We start from the raw sequence: 22,328 nt of genomic DNA on the forward strand, positions 1-22,328 counted from the left end.
TACTTGAGTGAATATTTATGATGAATGTAGTTAAGAGGTCCTTTTAGTTACTTTATTATTAAATGGTTCAATTTAGTCCTTGTGCTATTCAAATGAGTCAAATTGGAAGAAAGTTAATATTTACTGCTTAATAGAGTTTATATTTTTAAAGCTTTTATAGTTCTATAAATGAAATCTTTTGTTTAGAATTGAAATGCAATTGTTTCAAGACATTTTTTATATAGAAAATGCTAACTCTATTATAATTTGGACCTATTTGATTCTTTTTATTTGTATAGGGATTAAATTGATCCATTTATTAATGAGAAATTAATATGAATATAAACTCCTCCCATATAGAGAAAGGTTCAAGCAAAGACCAAAGCACCATGGGTTCTAAACTGCAGTTACAGAATAAACGAGGCCAGACCCTTACCGCTCCAACAAATCGATTTCTCGTAAATGTCACTATCACTTTCCGGTTTCCTACAATATCTACTTGGTTGGTCCGTATACGAACAAACAATATACACCATGCCGCCTTCTCTAGTGTACATGCATCTTCTATATATGAAAATGTCATCCAATTGGCCAAAAAGCTAAGATATCTATGCATTAGCTTCAACCCCATAGTGTGGCATTGAAAGGGTTCTGAGCATGTTAACAGACTGATTTGATTATTGATGCAAGAACAAAAATGATAAGAATAGGGTTGAAAAACAGGTAGTATAATCCATGAACAAGCAACAGAATGTGAATCCCATGCTGCTAAATGTAATAAGACCATGTTTTTGCATGGGATAAGCAAACCAGATAGCATACATAAACCTTGAGACACTAACATTGCAACAAAGGATAATCATCTAGGCCTATTGAACAGAGGTTTGATTCTACAAGAATGACCATGGTGCAACTTTACGGCAAAATCTTGATTGCGATTTCAAGCTGCATATAAAGCAAGCAAAGAAGCAGAATTGGGTTCTAACTGACCATAGTGCAGTGTCATAGTGAACATGTAGAAAGCTTCATAGCTTCCAACTTCATCCGGGTTCGAAAATTAACAGCCTATTGAAAAAAACATGCCTAATATGCCACAAAAGTGAGAACCCTATAGGCCTAGACTAAGGTCATGCAACTGAAAGCTGCAATAGAAGAAGCTGAAACCTATACTAGATGATAAGATAAAACCGATATACGATTTGTACGAGCAACGGTGTAAACAAGTCATCAAGTGAAAGCATTACAAATTGTTCTCTATCAGCAGACATGAAAACTTGCTCTAATGAAAGCATTGTTGCAAACGGTTTAAACACGAAAATAGAATCTTCGTTGCAACCCCATGGTACAAATATGTTTCAAACAAAACCGAATAGTAAACGGGGAACAGATTCTGTCTTGCAATGAACATGTAAGGCATATATCGAATCGACGTAAACGACATAATGTATGAATTATGATACAATATAACAAAGGATAAGCAAAACAGATAGCATACATAAACCTTAAGACATTAACATTCATTAAGGTACTCAAATCATTGTTGCAATGTAGAACAATAAGGTAGTCAAAGTTTCAAATCCTAATAATGCTTAAAGTCAACCAAATTAGCATCCTTAAACATCATAGTTGGCATACATAAAAAAAAAAAAAAAAAAACTAGGCTTATTACTTACATGGACCACATACAAATGAAATGATTCTTTTCCATGGGCCAAAATGCAACAATGAAGCTAAATATACAAACAAAGTTCTAAGTTCCATTAAAGGCAAAATGGAATCATTCCATTCTGACAATTGGCTTCAACATTTCAGAGCTTTAAAAGTGCATTGGAGTACATACATAAAATGCATGAAGATAAAGCAACCATCTCTTTATATTTATAGAAAGCAAAGTGTTAATCCATGGGAAGTTGGGAAAATACATCATCATCACCATCATCATAGCCATTAATACAAGTTAAAATAAAGCGTAGCATTATAATAACATCATTAAAAATGCTTCTTCAATCCATTCCCACTGCATTTCAATGTATGATGATGAATGACCATGATTGATGATGGATGAACCATATGCTCCATTGCTCCTCCTCCTTCACCTTTAGAATCTCATTAAAAGGAAAACGAAAAAGGAAATTATATATAGAAAATATATGTTTATATTTGCCTGGCTTCATCCTGTCTGCCTTTTTGCAAGCAATAAGAGAAAGGAGTGAATTTTTTTTTTACACAGGAAGAAACAGAGCTATACAGTACTCAAGTCTAATCTGTGAAAACACGAAAACGACCTTCGATTTACAAAAGGTGTGAAGAAGACCGAGGGTAGGTTGGACATTACAGCTATCAACAGCCATTACAGTAATGGGTTTAAGGTTTTTTTTTTGCTTTCTGGGTTTAAGGTTGTCTGGTTTTTTTTTAAAGCCAAAAAAACATGGGTAGATGATGAAGGAAAAGAAAATGGCTATTCATTTCCAAAATGGGAATTCTAATGGTGTAAATAAAAAGCAACCATCTTTTTTTTGGGGAGTGAAAGCTGAAAAGCCATTTGCAAAGTTTCAACTTTTTATCATATTCTTCTTTCTTTAAAGACTCACCCTTTTGTCCCTCAAAATCGTTTCTTTTTTCGTACCTTTCTTTTTTTAAATTTTCTTTCAAAGACACCCCAAATAACCCCCTTTTTTTTTCTATAAAATTCACGATGAAAAAAGGGATCTCTTTTGATGAACTGATAGTGATAAACAATGAGAGAAACCAGTGAGTCACACAGTGCCCCCACATAGCACAGGGCAGGCACAGTGACAGACCAGACCGGCAGAAGGGCACACTGGCAAGCAAATTTGCCACGGCAGCTGCTCTGTTTTTTCACTTCAAAGTGACGTAAGATTCTTTTGTCGGCTTTTGGTTTTCTTTGACCATTTCTTTCAATTTTTAAATCAATGAATCGATAATATTGCACAACTGAAAAAACAAAATTCAGTTCTTGAATAATAATATTATAGTAATCGTACAGTTTTGTTTTCTTATTTGGGGGGGTGTTTGTCGTTTATACACTCACATTGCATGAAATGAATTCTGTGTTAAATTTTGGTTAAATCTTACTATTAGTCCATCTACTTTTTAAATTTCGAAACTTCAATTCTAATTTATACGATAGCAGTTAAATCAATTTAGTTAAATTTCGATATTATGTGTAAATTTCTAGATTTAGTCCTTAGAAGGCTGATGGTGGAGGTTAGCAAGGCTCTTGGCTTCCAAATGAGAAATTACAATTTGATCCTTTAAAATTTATAAAATTATAAGTTAATATATAGTAGAATTATACTTTATCTCAAAAATAATAAAATTTTAATTTAATCTTTTAAAAAGCATAAAGATATAAGCTAATCAAATGTTGAAATTATATTTTAACTCATAAAAACATGTAAATTTCAATACCAATTTATTTTTGGTTTGCCCTATTCTTAAACCCTATACTTCTCGAATTTCAAACTTTTAATCTTAATGCGAAACAATAATCGTTAAATTCATTAAGCGATTTTTTGTAAATAATATGTAAAAATAGTAAGTTATCATAACATTATATATATCCGATAATATGTTTTTTTAATCAAATTTTGAGAATAAAATTTTTAATGAATTTAATGAATATTATTTAATCATAATTAAAATTTTAAAATTCAAAAAATTATAAAAGTTAAATTAAAGGCCAAAATTTCAAATCTTAGCTAAGGAATGACGTTTTTATGATATAATAGAAAAGGCTTTTTACTAAAAGGAAAAGGCCAATTTTAGGAATTGATTTTATAATACTGACAATGAATCATCAATAATTTGGTACAACCAAAAAGTAAATAATGGTGGTACCAAATTCTTCAAATAAAGTGTTTTAACTCGAATGTTACAAATATCAATATCTTCCTATTTTAATAAGTAGTCGAGGGTTTGATCTTCGCTTTGGGTATAAAATAGTTTTAAAACTCGTAATCAGCATTTATACCCTTAATGAGCCTATAAAATGCGGATGATTAGTTACTAAACTCGCTCCAGTAAATACCCTGAGAAATAAAATATATATATATTAAGATCTTATTAATCATTTTCATCCATCAACTTAATTGTTACTTCGGGTCCAATTATAAACGTCAACTCTGATTTAACGTAGAGATCATATTAAAACTAGACATGTGAAAAATTAGAATATGTAGAATTGAAAAGAAAGACAAGGTAAAAGTATCACGGAGGTTCATTAGTAAGTCGAATTACATTTTATCTCATTTACTTAAAAATTGGGTAAATTAGTCTCTGTACAAACTAATATTTTCCTGTTAAAAATTCATCCATTTATATTATTAAAAATTAGCGTGGCTGACAGCATAGCAAGATAGTGACATGTAGTGTGCCACGTATACCGCATGTTGACTTGCAAAGACCAGTTTTTAGTAGTAGAAATGAATGAAAAATTTAACAGAATGATCAATTTGCTCTTTAGATCTAACGTACAACGACTAATTTGCCTATTTTTTCAGTTGAATGGGTAAAATACAATCTGACTCTTAATACAGGAGAGTCAATGATACTTTTACCGAAAAACAACGATTGAAGCAAGTATGAAAACCCTAAAAATGTTAAAACCTCAAAAGTTAAAATTAACCGGCCTATGAGGTCTCGGGATCTTAAGTGTCCACTTTCAAACCTTAGCATGCAAAAATACCACGTGTGGTTTCTCTCATAATTTTATTCTAGGTTTAAGTTTCACCATATGTATTCTAAATTTTGATTTTTCAATTCGGTTTTATTTTATATTAAATTAGTTTTGGTTATAGATGTGAATACATGTATTATTAGTGATTGTAGTTGTAAAATCCTTCCAAAAAAAAAAAAGAGTTAAAGTCATCTGATTGGCCTCCATTTTTTACCCAAATTGTCATTTAATATCTAAGCAAAAATTGATACGATATTGATATTTTAAATTTATTAAAATATTTTGAAGTTAAAAATCAATTTAAAATTTAATTCGGGACTTCTATTACAAAAACAGAAACTTTAAAAATTAAATATATTCATTTCTTAAAAATATAAAATAAAATATTTCTACAAAATCAATTAAAATATTTTAAAATTTCGTAGAAATATTAAATAAACAGTTTAAATTTTCATTTCATTTTATGATTAATAATTTTTTAATTTAAAATAACAGAGAGGGTACTCTGTTTTTCTTTTAAATCTTTTTATGGTGACAGCAAATCATGGACTGTTTTTGAATTTATTTTTGGCACTTATTTCTTCTGAATTTCTGACCTCCATTTAGACTGTATCTGCAAAAACAAAAATAACAGTAACGAAAGCTTTGTGCCCATGCATTTTTTTATTTAATAATAATATTTGAATTGGATTAAATATGTGTATATTTTATTTTAAATTTTTTAAAAATTATGGTTTGAATATATACATATAATCACTAAAAGTTAAAAATATAATAATAAACAATAAAATAATTTATAAAAGGAATCTTTATGTTTTTTAATAATTATTTTTTAGTTTTTCTTAATTATTATTATTCTTTGGGTAATTTTACTGGAGGTAAAGATCCTTACAGAATTATTGTCCAAATGTGCAGATTGGTCTGTTCGTAGTTTGACTTCGATATCTTTTTTCCCTTTATCTTAAAAAACAAAACAAAAAAAGCAGTTCGCAATAAATATTATGAAATAATATATTATTTATGAATAAATAAATAAATTGGGGATTTTTTTATAAAAATAATACTAATTAAATAAAAAAATGGTATAGGAATTAAATTAGTTACAAAAATGAGATGTTCTTTTACAATGAAGATTAATGTCACTTGACTAGTTGATGACATCACCCTATTTTCTTCCAACCATCACTGATGTTGTTTGACATATTGGTAGCACCGAATTAAAGTGCGATAAACCAAAACATTTAGAGACTTGATGTAAAACTTTTCTCTTTTAGATTGATTGTTGTAAAAAAAAATATTTAAGTTGCCGCCACATTGTTAGGCAACACCAAATATGCTTTTAGGGAAACTATTTCATAAACCCTTTTTTGCTTATTTTTTCATATAAAGTACCTAAACGTTTTAATTTATCACACTTTAATCCGGTGTTGTCAATATGTCACGCGGCACCAATAAAAAATATTTTTTAAAAACATGATGATTGCATGATTAAACTCATTTTATGAGAGTAAGTTTTAAACCTTAAATAGGAGGATAATGTGCTTCAACGCACTCAAACCCACATCCTTCTGCATTAACAATAATGCCAATCAGGCTAAGACCCAATCGGCCAATTTCTGACAATAGTTAAGCGACTATCAGAAGTAATTTTACCTTGTTTATTTAAAGAACCTTTATGTTCAATCATTTTTACTATTATGCTTTGGATGTTTTAAGATTTTATTATATTCTTGGAAGCATAATAAAGCCTTAAGGAATCTGTCTCACGCCTCAAAGTCTATTTATTATTATTATTTTACTATAAATTCTTTTAACAACCTTAAGGCTTTATTATAAGCATGTTCTACATGGAGATTGAATTAACTTCAAGTCTTAAAGTTCATCAAGATATGATCAAGTTAGATAGGTTCAATCGGACCAATTACACAAAAAGAAAAGAAAAGATGGTGTTTTGTTACTACATTGAAGATATTTTATGTTCTTGATCTAAATCTCTAACCATTATCAGAGCAACATCTACAAATTCTGATGTTACTTTAAAAGAGAGAAGTAAAAGACAAGAAGATGACTACATTCATTATGGATACATTTTGAATTCTCTCACAAATCGATTATATAACACTTACAGAAACATAACTTCACCAAGGGATATCTAGACTGCTTTTAAGAATTCATACATAAATGAAAAATGGGCACATATAAATTTCTTGCATTAAGATATTCTGAATTTAACATTACTGATATAAAACCTATCATATATCAAGTGCTTGAGTTGCAAATTCTAGCCTCAAAATTAAAAAGTTGTTTGATATATTAATAAAATTAAGTACTCAATGTAATTATGTTGTTTGATAAAATTAATCTTGTTTTTTAAAATTATTTATTCCTTAAATTTAATCTTACTACCAGCTTTTGAATCAGTCGAATATAATGAAGTAACTTGAGTAGTGAAGGCAACATAGTTGTTGAGATGCTCTTCATCTTCTTCTAAACAGTTGGATGAGTAGTGATACATAGGGTCTTCTTATTTATTCCTTTTCTCTTGCACCCTCAAGGTCTCAAACTTTGTAGTCAGCATCTGAAGCTTTGATTGCTTCGCAATGCTAATTTCCCAGTATGTAGTCTCAAGAATTAACTAAGCATCTCTACTTGTAGTGCACTTTGAAGTCCTCTTGAACTTTTGTTCACCAACTCCAAAAAAATAGCACCAGGAGTTTTGGGGTTTCCATTAGCAAGCTTATGTTCCTCACTTGTACAAGTTGTCTCAAATTTGGGTGTCGTCATACCTAAAACATCTATAAGAGGTTCCCAGCTTGTCAAAGTTTAACACCAAGCCTTCTCATTCATGGACTTAATGAAAGCCATCATCTTAACTTTCTAGTAAACAAAATTGAAGTCGTCCAACATAGGGGATCTGGTCATTAAAACACCTTTCATCTTGCACAGAAACCAACAACATGATCACCATTTAGTGCGTCAAGTGTTTAGTTATGATACAAGTTGAAGAAATTGTTTTTTTTTCCCTGTCAAATATTAGTCCATATATATGTATATTAAGTTGTGAAAGCTTTCTATATTTGTGTGGCCTAGCCCAAAGAGTTATTTCACCATGCTCTCAATAAGTACAAGTTATGATATAAGTTCCACTCACTCACCAAGTGGTAACATCATTCCTATACTCGATCTGGATAATTCTCCTCAAATCTTAGATATAAATTAATTGATTCAATTCAACTACTTACGATATCTACACTCAATAAAACATTTCCTATATAAACAAGTATAGTGCTCTTTCATTCCTCTATTTAACCTAACAAGCCAGGCATATATAAGAGTTAATATTGTTTGTTAAATTAAAATCAATTAATTCCACTAAAGTATCCTTGAAGATCAAATCTTTTATTAAGGAAACTTAGATTGTATTGAAAATCTTTAACTGATTTTTATTTGTCTTGATTTTAGCATATTTGACTTCATTAATAAGCCGTTAATAATTCACTAATATGCGAATCAGAATATAATAAGTTTTAACTTTTCTTCAAGTTGTAACTCGTGTTGAAAATAATGCTAACAAATAATGTTATCTATCCAACTAAAATATTAAAATAAACTAAAATCCAAAACCAAACATAATAAAAATATTATTAACTTTTAGGTCAACGATAATCAAAATAACATTTAAATATTAAATTTCAGTTAATCAATTTATCCCACTTAACAACTAAATTAAATATAATCTTTACAAATTATTTTTATATTTTTATTTCTAGGATTTAATCCTCTACGCTTTCATATTTCAAATTTCAGATCCAATTGTTAACACTATTAAAATTTTTTATGTGACATTTTGAATAATAAAACAATACTCACTTAGTATCCATGAAACTAAAAATAGATGTTGTAATGAACTTAAATTTAACAAATAATTAGATCTAAATTTTAAAATCTGAAATAAATAAAGGATTAGATTTCAAATTTATGAAAAATACCGAAACTTATTGCATATCTTAATCATTAAAAATTGACGTTGTAATGAACTTAAAATTAACAAATAATTGGATCTGAATTTTAAAATCTAAAAATAAAGGGACTAAATTTTAAATTTATAAAAAAATACAAAAACTTATGACATTTCTTAATCATTAAATAATAATTGAAACTATGTAAAAACTTATTCTATTTATAGTACCCTATCTAAAATCCTTTTTTCTTAATCCAAAAAGTGCCAAAAGATTGTCAAAAGCCCAAATAAATGGAAGTTCTTGATTCGTTTGATCCAAGAAGGAAGTCCAAACATTCATCCATTTGGACTAAAGAAGGCCCCTTAAATTCCTCCAAAGTCAATCTATCATGATCTTCCATTCATCTCTTTTTCAGGTTTTTATTTGATACATTGATGGTATATAATCCACTTTATTATCAGTAAATCAAATAATATCCCAATTTGTTGATGTCTTCTACTATTTCAATGGAAGTGCAAGTAAATGTCAATATTTTTATATTCAATTTTTCATGGAAAAAACATTGTAAAGTGCTCAACCCTGTTAAGCCACTTTAATCAGGCATTCAAGTTCTTTATGTATGAGTGGCCTTTTTAGTGGTTCAATCAACCATCATCATCATCTACATTTTTTTAAAACTTTCTTGTTGTGAATTGTTTAACCCACTTTTACCAATTTACTACCACTGCTTTTATCATTTCAGGCACAAAGTGGGCAACTCAACTTGAGAACCCATCATTGTGAATAACAAGCATTGTTTCCTTCTTGTTGGTAAACTATTTGATTCTGTAAAAAAGTTTATCATTAGGTACTTTTACTCTTCTAGAATCTGGATTTTTTAGAACAATTCATGTACTGATTTGAATGAATATATATACCCTTCCTTTTTTTGGTTGAACATAGCTTCTCCACTTCTCCATATGGACTCTCCACCATACTTAAAAGACTATTTTTTTTCCATTACAATCTCATTCTTCTTGGGAGACCACAAATACAAGATTGCCAGGTGTATGATGTTATGTAATACATACATACATACATACATACATACATACAGAGAAAAGAAAGCTATTGGAAGCTATGCAATGATTTCATGCTGTGTGTTGCCATAAAGCAGTTTATAGTGATTTAAATTCCTTGGGTCCTTACAAGAGAAGAAAACGGAAAGAGAATCTACAAGCCACTAATCAGCAAAATTTAATCAAAAGAGAAAAAGCTTTAAGTTGTTATGATTCTACCTCTTCTGGTTGGTTCTCTGTGACATTCGATGCGTCTCTGGTCTTTGTTGAAAACTTGTAAGGATCTGTTAAGCAAGGGTCTGTCTGAATCAACAATTGAACAACCTCATTCATTGTTGGACGTTGAGATGGATTCTTACATGTACAACACATTGCAATTCTAAGAACTTGAATCATCTCATCCTTAAATGACCCCAACAAGTTCTTGTCTATGACCTCCATTACCCCTTCCTTTGTATCCAGCTTTGTTGTAACCCAATATACAATGTTCTTATACTCTCCGAAATCTGCATCCACTGGTTTCTTCCCTGTTATTAGTTCCATCAACACCACCCCAAAACTATAAACATCGCACTTCGTTGTCGCTTTATTCGAATATGCATATTCTGTCATAACCAACAATCACATTAAGTTCAACAACAAAAAGAAAAAAAACATATGAAATAACATGACGTGTCTTACCAGGGGCTAAGTAACCATATGTGCCTGCTATGATTGTAGAGGTTGAATCTTTCAATACTTTGGCTATTCCGAAATCGGCAACTTTGGGTTGGTAATTGATATCAAGTAGGATGTTGGTTGATTTGATGTCTCTATGAACGATTGGTGGTAATAGATCATGGTGAAGGTATGCTAAGCCTTGTGCAACCCCAAGTGCGATTTGATGTCGGTTTGGCCAATCTAAATGGAACCATCCTTTATGAAGAGCATCCCAAAGGTTTCCATTCGGCATGTAGTCATAAACCAATAGATGACAATCGAAGTTCGAGAAGTAGCTATATAGTTTGACTATGTTTTTATGCCTTATGTTTCCGAGAGTCTCGACCTCGGTGTTCAAGCATTTTTTTATAATCAACTGATCTTCTGAAGTAGAATCTTTTGTTGTTCTGCTCCATAGTTTCTTTACTGCAACAACATCTCCACTTCGGAGTTCAATCCTATACACAGTGCCGGATCCTCCGTGGCCTACTATGTTCTTATCGACCATTGCTTCGAGGATATCATGTAGGTCAAAACATGTTTTATGGAAGCTCTTCATGTCATATGAACAGAACAATGAAGACAAGGTCTCGTCATGTTCCATTGCGGCTCTTTGGTTACTGAAACAACGTTTTAGAATCAAGAGAGCTGCAATAGTAATGACAATGACTGATATTATGATTGCCCACATAGAATTTTGCTTCTTGTGGTTGTAAGCGTGTGAAGAACATATGGGGAAATTTCGAATATGAACTGTAACACAAAGACCTGGATTGCCTGAAAAGCTTTCCATCAATCCACCTTCGATCAACGAGAGAGGAATCGGGCCGGAAAGTTCATTGTTCGACAAGTTGATGAAGTTAGGCAACAATTCACTAAGGCTCTCTGGGATATTCCCAGTCAAGCAGTTGCTAGAAAGATCGAGGACATTGAGAGATTTCAACAAAGAAAGGGAGTTCGGGATGGATGAACTGAGCTTGTTACCTTGTAATACAAGTAAATTTAGTTTCTTTAGATTGCCGATTTCTGTAGGTATTGAACCAGACAGGAGATTGTTACTGAGATCAATCTTTACCATATTGATAGCTCGAGAGATTTTGCGAGGTATAGCACCTGATACCTTATTGTTCTGCATGAAAAGTTCAGACAAGTTCCTAGCATTTCCTATTGAACCCGGAAAATGGCCCGTAAAATTATTATCAGCCAAGTCAATGATTGAGACATGAGGGAGACCAAGAAGTCCTTCTGGTATTGGTCCCTCCAAATAGTTATTGCTAACTCGAAATCGAACAAGAGACTCACAATCTGCATAACTATCAGGCAACTTCCCAGATAACTTGTTATCCAAGACAAGTAAGTAGAGCAATTTACCTCCACGGCAAACCTCAGTTGGCAACGAACCCGATAGTTGGTTTTCAGACAAGTCTAGAATAACCATAGGTGATAACTGCCCCAGATTTTGAGGAACTTGTCCTGATAAGAAGTTTCCATAGAGTGACAGTGTGGTCAAGGTTGTCGAGTTTGCAATAACGCCCGGGATTTCGCCTGTAAGACTGTTGTTATATAGTTGTAGGACTTGAAGTTTAGGAAGTCGACATATCGATGTTGGAATGCTTCCCCTCAAACGATTGACCGACATGTCTAAGTCTCTGAGCTCTATCAGATTCCCGAGTTCTGCAGGTATCGTTCCGGATAAGTGCTGATTATAGTATAGCTCGAGCTGCTGCAAGTTTTTAAGCAATCCAAGCTCCTTTGGGATCTGACCTGAAAGGAAATTTCCACTCAATTCAAGATCAACAAGTGATGTCATATTTCCTATCGATGCCGGGATCCGACCATACAACTTGCAAGTTGTTAAGACCATGATTCTGAGCTTAGTAAGCAGGGAAATGTTCGTCGGGAGTTGCCATAAGTTCAATCCATCGTTTTCGTTGATGTACAACACCTCGAGATTCGTAAGATTAGTAATTGACATAGAGAAATCACCTCGAAAACGGTTGTATGACAAATCGAGTATACGTAAAGATGTCGTTTTCGATAAATCAGGAAATGTTGCATTTAGGTAAACAGAGCTCATATTGAACACTTCCAAGACAGAGCAGTTAACGACACCATTAAGAAAGTTTCCACGGAAGTTATTGCGGCTGATATCGAGAACACGTAACTCCGGTAGATAAGAACACACATCGGCCGGGAAATTACCGGTGAGTGACCAACCTGAAAAGTTCATACTTTCAACATATCCTTCATTGTTGCAGCTAACTCCTGTGAAATTACAGTAACCTTCCCCTTCATTTACCTCCCAATCGGACAACGGATTTCCCGATAACGAGGCTTTCATGATGCTGAAGAACTGCCACTGATTATGTCTTATAGCTTTTGAAGAATAAAACATGAAACTAAGTAACATTAGGAAGAGAAAAACAGCTTTTGGTGCCATTTTTAAAAGCTTGGATGGTGAAGAAAAAAAGCAGGTTCTTGTTGTAGGTTTGTGTTGTGCTTATCTTTTGCATAAAGTGGCACACACACACACACACACACACATATATATACGTACATGCATATAAACACCACTATCTCATGTAGAGAGGAATAACGTTAATGTTACCACTACATATATAGACATATACAGATTAGGTGTTGGAATAATCTACAGAACCCTCGTGATGTGTTGCTTAAGCTTGTCCAAGTGTACTATGTTTTTGCTTTATACTAGCCAATACCATTTCACTCACTTGTGAGATTCATGCATATATATATATATATATATATATATAAACAAACAAAAAAGAACAGTCAATGACTGTATTCAGTTGATTGTAGAAATGCATGCATGCATGCATACATACATACATACATACATACATACAAACAAATCGGCTTATAGACATCTTATATAAATTTTGACATATTATTTATTTGACATAATTATATATTTTTATTATTGTTGATGTAAGGATTATGGAACTGTTCTTACAATGAAATATTGTTTGTATGATATATGGTAATTGGTAAGTGGAAAATTAAAGAATAAAAGAATAAATCCACTTTTGTGCTGAAATTGACATCCATTTTCTTCATTCCAAATTAAACAAATAAAAGAACTGCGAATTAATGGCATAAACAAAGAGCATACAAATATTTTTAACTTAAAAGGTGACACAAGGCTACGGTAGGCCGCATCTTCACCACAGTAACATTATTCTTTGAACTTGGTTCCATTATTTCGATTCAATCATTTCAAAAATTGAAGATAAAAATAATCAAAGCATCTTCAATTTCTGGCTCCAATATTACTAAACTATTATTAAGTTTACGTTTTAGTCACTCAATTTTAAAAATTATAAAATAATCACTGAACTATTCGAAAGTTTTCATTTATGTCATTGAACTTTTCAAATGTTTCCATTTAAGTCACTGATTGTTAAAAAAAATTTTAAATAAAGTTTGGTTAGTGAGCTCCAAGAGATTATTGGACAATCAATACAGTAGAATAGTACCTATCGACGAGTAGAAGAATATACTTTAGATGCAAATCGATTTAACGATCAGTGTCAAAAATCGAAGAAGAAAAATTGTTTGAATTTTGATCCGTTGATTCGTGATGTTCAAAACTGTTTTATAAAAAAAAATGAACTATAAAAGAAAAGAGGAAGGAGAGCTTTTGATTAGTGCAGACAATGCGAATAAAAAAGGCCATATAATAATAATTATAACAACTTGGTAATTTAAAAGAAAACTTTTAAATAGTTCAAACTATTAACTTTTAAAATTGAATGATCAAAACGTAAATTATTAATAGTTTAATAACCAAAGTTAAAAAATAATAAAGAAAACAAAAGTAAAATTCTGGGTTTCTAAGTTTTTACTGGTTTAAAATTTTCTTTTACCTAATATATCCGAATAATCCAATCTAATTTTAACACCTTTGCAAATTTCATGTTTATTAAGCTGCACAATTGTTGGCCACTGTGATTAAAATTATTTTTTGGCCATTATTTTTATGCGATTCACATGTATATAATATAATTATATCTGCAATTAGATTTAAATGTGACATTTTGTTTCTATTCAAAAATTAATCATGATTTTGTATAAAAAAGAATCATGGTTAATAAATAATTGTAATAGAAAAGCATAACCTAAAGTGGAAATAAATAATTAGTAATTTAATACCTTACCGTACATAATTATTAATATTCTTTTATGTAAAATATTTTGATTAGTTATGATGCGTGCCACTTATTTTGCACAACTTTCAACTAGATTTGCATATTTTCGTATTGTTGGAATTGTTTCATATAAACAACGAGATAGTAAAAGTGAAGAGGAATATAAGTATCTTATTGAGGGATAAAAAAATCACGGGTAAAGAAAGTTTCGACTTTTCATTAAGCAACAAACAAAAGAGTACAACGATGGAAAGTATCCAAAACCCGAATACAAAGAGCAATTCTCAAAAGAAACCCAAATATCTCAAATACAAAAACTCTCCCCGAAAACCTTTAAGAAATCTCACACGAGAGATATTAAACACAAATCTAATTCTCTGAAATTAATTGTTACTAAACAGGATTCCAAAAACCCTTTAAACAGGTTTGGGATGTGAGTCCAATATGATTGAAATAATCTTGGATGAAATAAAGTTCGATTGAGAGAGAAATCATATTGAGAGTCAAAAATCGTAGTTGTATTTGAGCCGAATACGTCACCTTGTCGTGACATGACCTTCCTACTCGTCATGACATTGCAGTCTTGCTTGGCTGTCAAGAACGCCGCGTCGTCCCGACGTGCTTCACCTAGCTCATCCCCACGTGCCTCTTGTCTCGATGTTCGGGACCTCCTCGTCCCAACATCGTGTGACTTTCTGCTCCTATTTGATTTCTTGTCGATTCTTGTCGTAAGTGTTCGCAACGTATCCGATAAATGCGAGGCACACCCGCAGCACACACACACACATATATATTTATGCATAGTTTACATTCTTTTTTTCTTTTAAGAAGAAATTTCAAACTAAATTTATATAATTAATATGTCATACGTTAAAATAATTATAATCAAAATCAATCATTACAATATATTATTGTACTTGTTAAGAGATTTTCAACTTTCATTAGAGAAGTTTGTGAAGTATAGTTTTTGATTTTAAAAAATTTGTGAAATATCTTTCACCTGAAACTTGTTACGAGAGTTTTGTTTCTAATTTTGTTGAGAGCTCGAATACTTGAAAAAAAAACGATGAGCGGGACAACCTCATAAGGGCTTGAAAAAAATTGGACTTCACATGTGCCTTATAGTATATGGGAGGGACATTTATGAGTGGAAAAGCTAAATTCTCAAAGGTACTAATAATAAATTCCGCTATTTATGCATAAACTATGAATTTTATCGTTGTACATTAGTTTGGTCATTTTTAGCTTTTGTATTTTTTGAATTTTAATATTTCTGTCCTGATCAAATTATAGTAATTAAATTCATTAAGTTACGTTTTGTTATTTCTAAAATCTGATGTGACAAACATATCATCACGTGTGTAATCCCATGTCAGTTAATTGATTTAATGATCTCATTTGCGTCAAGACCAAAATTTCAAAATTCAAAAATTATAAGCTCTAAGAATGAAATTAGAAAATATGAACTAAATCGCAACTCTATGCATAAATATATAGAACTAATAATAAAATTTAACTAAACAAATTTAACTGCTATTATTTAAGTCGGGATTGAAATTCCAAATTTCAAAACATACAAAGATTAAAATTGACCAAAATGCAGAAAACTAATACTAGAATTTAACCTAAAATATATCTAAATTTGAACCCTAATAAATATGAAAATAATTGTGGGTTGAATTTTCCTTTTCTTTTAGATAATTATTGTAGCCTATAATGTAACAAAAAAATTAACGGGCTTATTTGTGTTGAATAATCCAGGACCCAGCAACTGAAAATTTAAAATCCAGTATTTATGGGTCTATGTTCTTTAGATCCAAGGCTTTAACTTAAAAAAAATAATTTTAGTATTTTAAAAATATTAATATCGATTAAATTTTATAATTTTACAAATGGGTTGAAAAATTGACACATGTCTTATTTATTTATATTTTAATATTTTAAATATAACTTAAAAGACATTATAGAATCAAATGATTATATAATCTTATTATAAGTATGGTCATATCTGTTCTTTTTTAGACAATGTCTGAAACTACTCATAACCCTTTTCTCCAATCCATAAATAGGAGAATAATGTGCTTTAGTACACTCGAACCCACATCCTCCTGCATTGGCAACAATGCTCATGTCAATCGAGCTAAAACTCAATCAATTAGAATTTCTAATTGTTTATAATTATATAAGTTTTAGCATGATTTTGAAACTTTATCATAGTAAGATCCCTAATTATGAGTCTTAAACATAGATCATAAAATAGAGACAGAAAAATTTACTTAAAAAGATTAAATTCTATATATATATATGTTTTTTTTGTCTCTTTTATTTTATTTTTTTCTAATTAAAATAATAAAGAAGCCGCCGATAAGACAATGCTTTTAAGTAAACGTTTTATCCGCTTTTGTCTATAAGTTCATGCACCTATTCTATTACTAACGTGACATAAATCAATTCACACCAATAATTTCACAATATTACAAAATAGTACTCTTTTATTTTCACAATCTCCATTCATTACTATGAAAATAACAAATAGACCCATTATTCTAATTTTATCATAAACTTAAAAATTCGATTAGATCAATCAAACCTTAAATTTGCCTCAAGTCTCAACTTGATTTGATCATGAAAATCAACAATTTAAACTTGTCTAGTCTAAACTTAATCCTGAAATATCTAAACATATAATGACTAGACACAAAAACTTGAACGACCTTAACTCAAAACTAACTGAATCGAAAAAAGAAAAACCCGAAACTTTTTGAACTGCCCATCTAAAACTAGGCCAATATACCATACAACCTATGACAAGCTGATGAAATTACCTAATATGTTACAAAAAAGTTGCTCCACATGTTACAATATGAATTCATCAATGGTTTTCCTTTTCCTTCGGGTCACTGTCCTTACCGATAACAAGCCCGGCCAATCGGTAGGGTTCAGCTTCTTTGAGCATTTGAACCACTCTTCTCATGGTGGGTCTTAGGGCAGGCAGTGTAGTGGTGCACAATATGGCAATCTTCAACACCTTCATTGCATCCTCTTTGAATGCATGTGGTATCTTTGGGTCCACTATGCTTAAAACACTCTCTTTGCCCTTTAAGTTGCTGCCAACCCAACTCACAATGTCCTTATTTTCTCCATATTCCGGCTCTATTGGCTTTTTTCCGGTCATTAACTCCAGTAATACCACCCCGAAACTATATACATCGCTCTTCTCGTCGACTTTGCAGGTGTAGCCGTATTCTATGAAAAAAAATTGTGTTGCTTTAGTAATTTAGTTAATATTGAACTTGGAAAGTGAAGCATTGAAATTGACTTACCGGGCGCTATGTAACCATGGGTTCCTGCAATGACATGGGTGGAGTCATTACCAATGCTACTATTGGCTTGAACAATCTTGGCAAGTCCGAAATCCGAAATCTTTGGCTTCAAATATTCATCTAACAATATGTTACTTGATTTTACATCTCGGTGAAGCACCGGCTTTTCGCATCCATGATGAAGGTATTCGAGTCCTTTAGCAGCTCCGATTGCAATCTCGTACCTTGTATCCCAATCAAGCTCCATTTTCTTACTCGTATGTAACCGATCCCATAAGCTGCCGTTTGGCAAGTATTCATACACCAACAAGCTTGAGTCTTCACTAGTAATGCTGCAATAAAGCTTAACCACATTGACATGTCTTATTGAGCTCAATGTCCGGACCTCGGCTTCAAATTCTTTTGCCTTACCGTCATGTTTGGTTAACATCGGGGCACTACTCCGGGTCTTTCTCCGGCTGTTGGACTCCGTGTTCCATATGTGTTTCACGGCGAGTTCCACTCTGTTAGATAGCATTACCTTGTATACATTCCCAGACCTGCCTTTTCCAATCAAATTCTCTTGCTTGATCGAATCAAGGATTTCATCTTCGGTGAAAGTTAAAACATGGAAAGACTTAACGTCCCATGATTCTTCCTTCAATGAATGACCATCATCATTTATATCTTTTTCAGTCCTCTTCAAATACAAGAAGCATCCTATCGAAACAAGCAAGACCATCACGCCGATCACGAAACAAACTATAATCGTATGAACATCTTTTGACATGCCGGAACCCAATTGACATCGCTTGAAAGATCGGTCGGTCGAACTACAAAGGCCCGGGTTTCCAACCAAGCTACCATTATAAGCTTCAATGGATAAAGACTCTGGTATAGGACCAGCTAAACGATTATAAGACAGATCAAAAAGGTTCAACTTTAGTGACGATAAACTTTCTGGGATTTTTCCGGAAAGTTCATTTAGTGACAAATTCAAAGAATTCAACGTCGCTAAAGATCCTAAACATGATGGGATTTTCCCGGAAAGTGAATTGACAGCCATGTTTATGTCACTGAGTGAAACACAAGAACACAATGACTCAGGTATGGAACCAGACAACATGTTGTTGTGGAATTTAAGGACGTTTAATCTTTTCAATTCCCCAATTCCATGTGGAATTTTCCCGGAAAATTTATTATCATTAACCTCAATTTTAACCAAAGATATAGCTTTCGAAATCTCTTGAGGTAACTCACCTGATAATCTGTTAAATCCTACTGAAAGTATACTCATCACCTTTGCATTCGTTATATCAGATGTAATCGGCCCTTCAAATCGATTATAAGCAATGTCGATTATGTCCACCACCGGCAATCCCCATATTCCCGCCGGAACTACGCCTGAAAGTGAGTTGTTGTTGACTCTAAACCGCTTCAAAGTTTTACAATTTCCGTAACTCGCCGGCAATTCGCCTGTGAACCTGTTCTGAACCAAAAGGAGACCTCTCATGGTGCCTTGTTTACACATGTAAGGAGGGATTGGACCAGTCAAGGAATTTTCCGACACATCAATGTAATCGAAATTAGCCCAAGAACCAAGATTTTCCGGCAAAGGACCGGTTAACATGTTTTCATACAGAGACAAATTAACCAGTTTTCTGAATTGACCAAACTCCGGTGGGATTTCGCCGGTGAATTTGTTCTGATAAAGATGAAGGTTTACCAAGTTGTTCAAATACCCCATTTCTGATATGTTTCCTTCAAGCTTGTTGGCCGAAGCATCGAAAAATTCAAGCTTTGTAAGGTTTCTTAATCCGACAGGGAGTTTTCCGGTGAGATTATTGCAGTAAAGCTCAAGCTGCCATAAATTATGAAGCTTTGAAATCTCCATTGGGATTTCACCAGATAAATAATTGTATTCAAGCTCTAAGTTTCTAAGCTCAATAAGGTCACCAATGGCGGATGGAATCTTCCCTTCAATACTACAATTCGCCATATAAAGCCAATTCAATTTCTTTAACTTGAAAATCTGATCTGGGAATTGAAAACGATCAAAAGGGTTATCACCAATGCTTAAAACAGTAAGATTGGTAAAATTTTCCAGCGATTTCCATGGAAATTCCCCGGAAAACCCACTCTTGTTCAAATGAAGGAACTTTAATTGAATAAGAGAAGATATATCCGGGAAAATCCCGGTAAAAAAATTGTTCCCAAGATCTAAATATTGAAGCTTTACACAATTATTTAACTCTCCGGTGATCGGACCGTGTAATGAATTGTAACCAAAAGAGAGTTTTTGTAAAGATGGAAGCTTGCATAGCGAGTCAAATGGAAGAATACCGGTTAGGTTCTGAGTTGAAAGGTCGAGTTCTGTAATGAAACCTTCATGGTTACAAGTGATTCCATTGAAGGTACAAATGGAATTTGGGGTTTGCCATGAATTGAAAGCAGTGGTTGTGGATTTGTTGAGAGCGGATTTTAGATTCAATAGGATTTGGAGTTCATTGGATTTGACTGAAAATGGTGAGAAAAAACAGAAGACGAGAGTGAGAAACCAATAGAGACAGGTTTTTTGGTGGTGGTAAGAACATGTGTTTGACATAGCTTGAAGGATTGAAAAAAAAAACCAGACAAGAATGTGGAAGACTTGAAGAAGAAGAAGAAGAAGAAAAGTGGACTTAAAGTGGTGACTTTGTTAATGTAAGCATGGTGACTGAATCAAATCTGAGGTTAAAAACGTGTCATTGTTTGGTAGTAAAATCCAAAAAGTCATTGGTATTTGGAACCGTCTAATTTCAGTTTTAGTCCTTCCAATTTGAGGTTTAATCTTTTTATTTTAATTTTGATATAAGTTGATTTTTTCTTTTACTTTTTGGAATGTTATTTAGAGGAAGAAAAATAAAAAAAAAATTAAAAATTAATCTAAATCGATGTGTTTGAAATATTTATTAAATACAAGTTAAAAATAGTAATTATCTGAATCGAACCCTATTTTTATTCAGTTTATAATTAATTTTAATTTTATATAATGAAAAAATAAATAATTTATATTTAAAACTGTGAAAATAACTTAAATTTTCTATAAAAATATGAAACTTTACTAATTGATATCTATAAGCCATAAAACCGTACTCATTTTATCAAAATAAGTTTAAAAGTCAAAAATAAAAAGTTAATATGAAAAACCCAATATTTGAATCGAACCAAACTGAAGATGGTTTAAAAATTTTAAATACTTAACTGAACCAAACCGATCTCGCCCATAATATTATAAGTGGTTTTAAACATGCATTTCATAAATTGTTATTCGAGCCCATTTTTAATTTTTCTTACTTAACCCTAATTATTAATAGCTCCAACAAAACATTGTTGATTGTTATATAGGAAGTGACGATATGATTTAATTATATAAAACAACTTAAACATCTAAATAATATTTGGTACATTGTTAGTAGAGTTTTTAGACTATAGAAATAGGGTTAAGGGGTTGGCAAGTATTTTATAGGAATATTGTAAATATTAAAAAAACACATGAAAACTTTTTAAGATTGCTTGCAGCGGTGAAACTAGGAGGACTGGCGGGGCTCGACTCCCTCAACTGAAAATTTTTCCATATGGCTACTTTAAAGTAAAATTGTACTTTGGCCCCCCTAAAAATATAAAAATTTGATTTAATTCTTTAAAAATTATAAAGATATAGTCTATTAAAATGGTGGAATTACATTTTTTCTATTATAAAATTACAATTTAATTCCGCCCCCTAAAAGATTTTCTACTTTCGCCCCTGATTGCTTGTGAAATAAAAAAAATATACACTGCCATATACCAAATATTAACCCCTTCAACATTTTTTTGACACATATATTTATTATTTGGACGTGATTAATTAATCTTCACTTCTCAATTTGGATTTATTAGTAATACTATAAAAATAGAAGGTGAATTTATGTCAAATTAAAATAAAAAGTAAATTTAATGCATAATAGAGGGACTAACAGCATAATTAGACTGTTTGGAACGGAAAAAGGGTAGCTCAAATGTGGACATCATTTTTAACGTCATCTTATCTCAAAAGCTGTGGACAAAATTGGAATTTGGTATCCCCTACGTGTCAATGTATGTCCCTAAGAACTAAACAAGCCGCCATAGGGTTGTAACCTTGTAGGAGCTGAAATAATTTATTAACTAAAATAAAATTAAGGTTAAATTATAGTTCTAAAAAATTACCTCAATCATTACATAATTATTAAAAATTATTATTATATTATTATTTAAGTCCTGAGTTAGTGTTACTTTTAACTGGGTCATCAATTTGATTATGAAAATTACGAATATGTCATTTTGTAATTAAAATAAGTTATAGTTTATTTATTTTTTTAAAAACCAATAAAAATGTATATATAACTGGAATTGAACTTAAATCATTGATTACAATTTTAATTTTTTTGTACGTT

At 31.6% G+C, this 22,328-nt stretch overlaps 2 protein-coding genes across 2 annotated transcripts; both read right to left on the minus strand.

Moving 5' to 3' along the window:
* Nucleotides 1–9,782: 9,782 nt before the first annotated feature.
* Nucleotides 9,783–12,891, minus strand: LOC105772506 (receptor protein-tyrosine kinase CEPR1). Its single transcript, XM_012593784.2, has 2 exons — nucleotides 10,380–12,891; nucleotides 9,783–10,303 (listed from the first exon to the last, which is right to left on the minus strand). The coding sequence occupies exons 1-2, from the start codon at nucleotides 12,835–12,837 to the stop codon at nucleotides 9,906–9,908; spliced, it is 2,856 nt and encodes a 951-aa protein (XP_012449238.1). The 5' UTR covers nucleotides 12,838–12,891; the 3' UTR covers nucleotides 9,783–9,905.
* Nucleotides 12,892–17,110: 4,219 nt separating this feature from the next.
* LOC105773611 (receptor-like protein kinase 7) lies at nucleotides 17,111–20,570 on the minus strand. Its single transcript, XM_012595638.2, has 2 exons — nucleotides 17,893–20,570; nucleotides 17,111–17,815 (listed from the first exon to the last, which is right to left on the minus strand). The coding sequence occupies exons 1-2, from the start codon at nucleotides 20,474–20,476 to the stop codon at nucleotides 17,442–17,444; spliced, it is 2,958 nt and encodes a 985-aa protein (XP_012451092.1). The 5' UTR covers nucleotides 20,477–20,570; the 3' UTR covers nucleotides 17,111–17,441.
* Between the last annotated feature and the right edge of the window lie 1,758 nt (nucleotides 20,571–22,328).

This window comes from Gossypium raimondii, chromosome 6, assembly GCF_025698545.1.
Source record: "Gossypium raimondii isolate GPD5lz chromosome 6, ASM2569854v1, whole genome shotgun sequence".
Taxonomy (NCBI): Eukaryota; Viridiplantae; Streptophyta; class Magnoliopsida; order Malvales; family Malvaceae; genus Gossypium; species Gossypium raimondii.

What these genes read in the sequence shown, in the direction of transcription:
- LOC105773611 (XM_012595638.2), bottom strand. Translation starts at nt 20,476, where the DNA reads ATGTCAAACACATGTTCTTACCACCACCAAAAAACCTGTCTCTATTGG. An exon ending in CCATGGTTACATAGCGCCCG is followed by an intron (nt 17,816 to 17,892) that starts GTAAGTCAATTT and finishes TTTTTTTCATAG; the next exon opens with AATACGGCTACACCTGCAAA.
- LOC105772506 (XM_012593784.2), bottom strand. Translation starts at nt 12,837, where the DNA reads ATGGCACCAAAAGCTGTTTTTCTCTTCCTAATGTTACTTAGTTTCATG. An exon ending in ATATGGTTACTTAGCCCCTG is followed by an intron (nt 10,304 to 10,379) that starts GTAAGACACGTC and finishes TGGTTATGACAG; the next exon opens with AATATGCATATTCGAATAAA.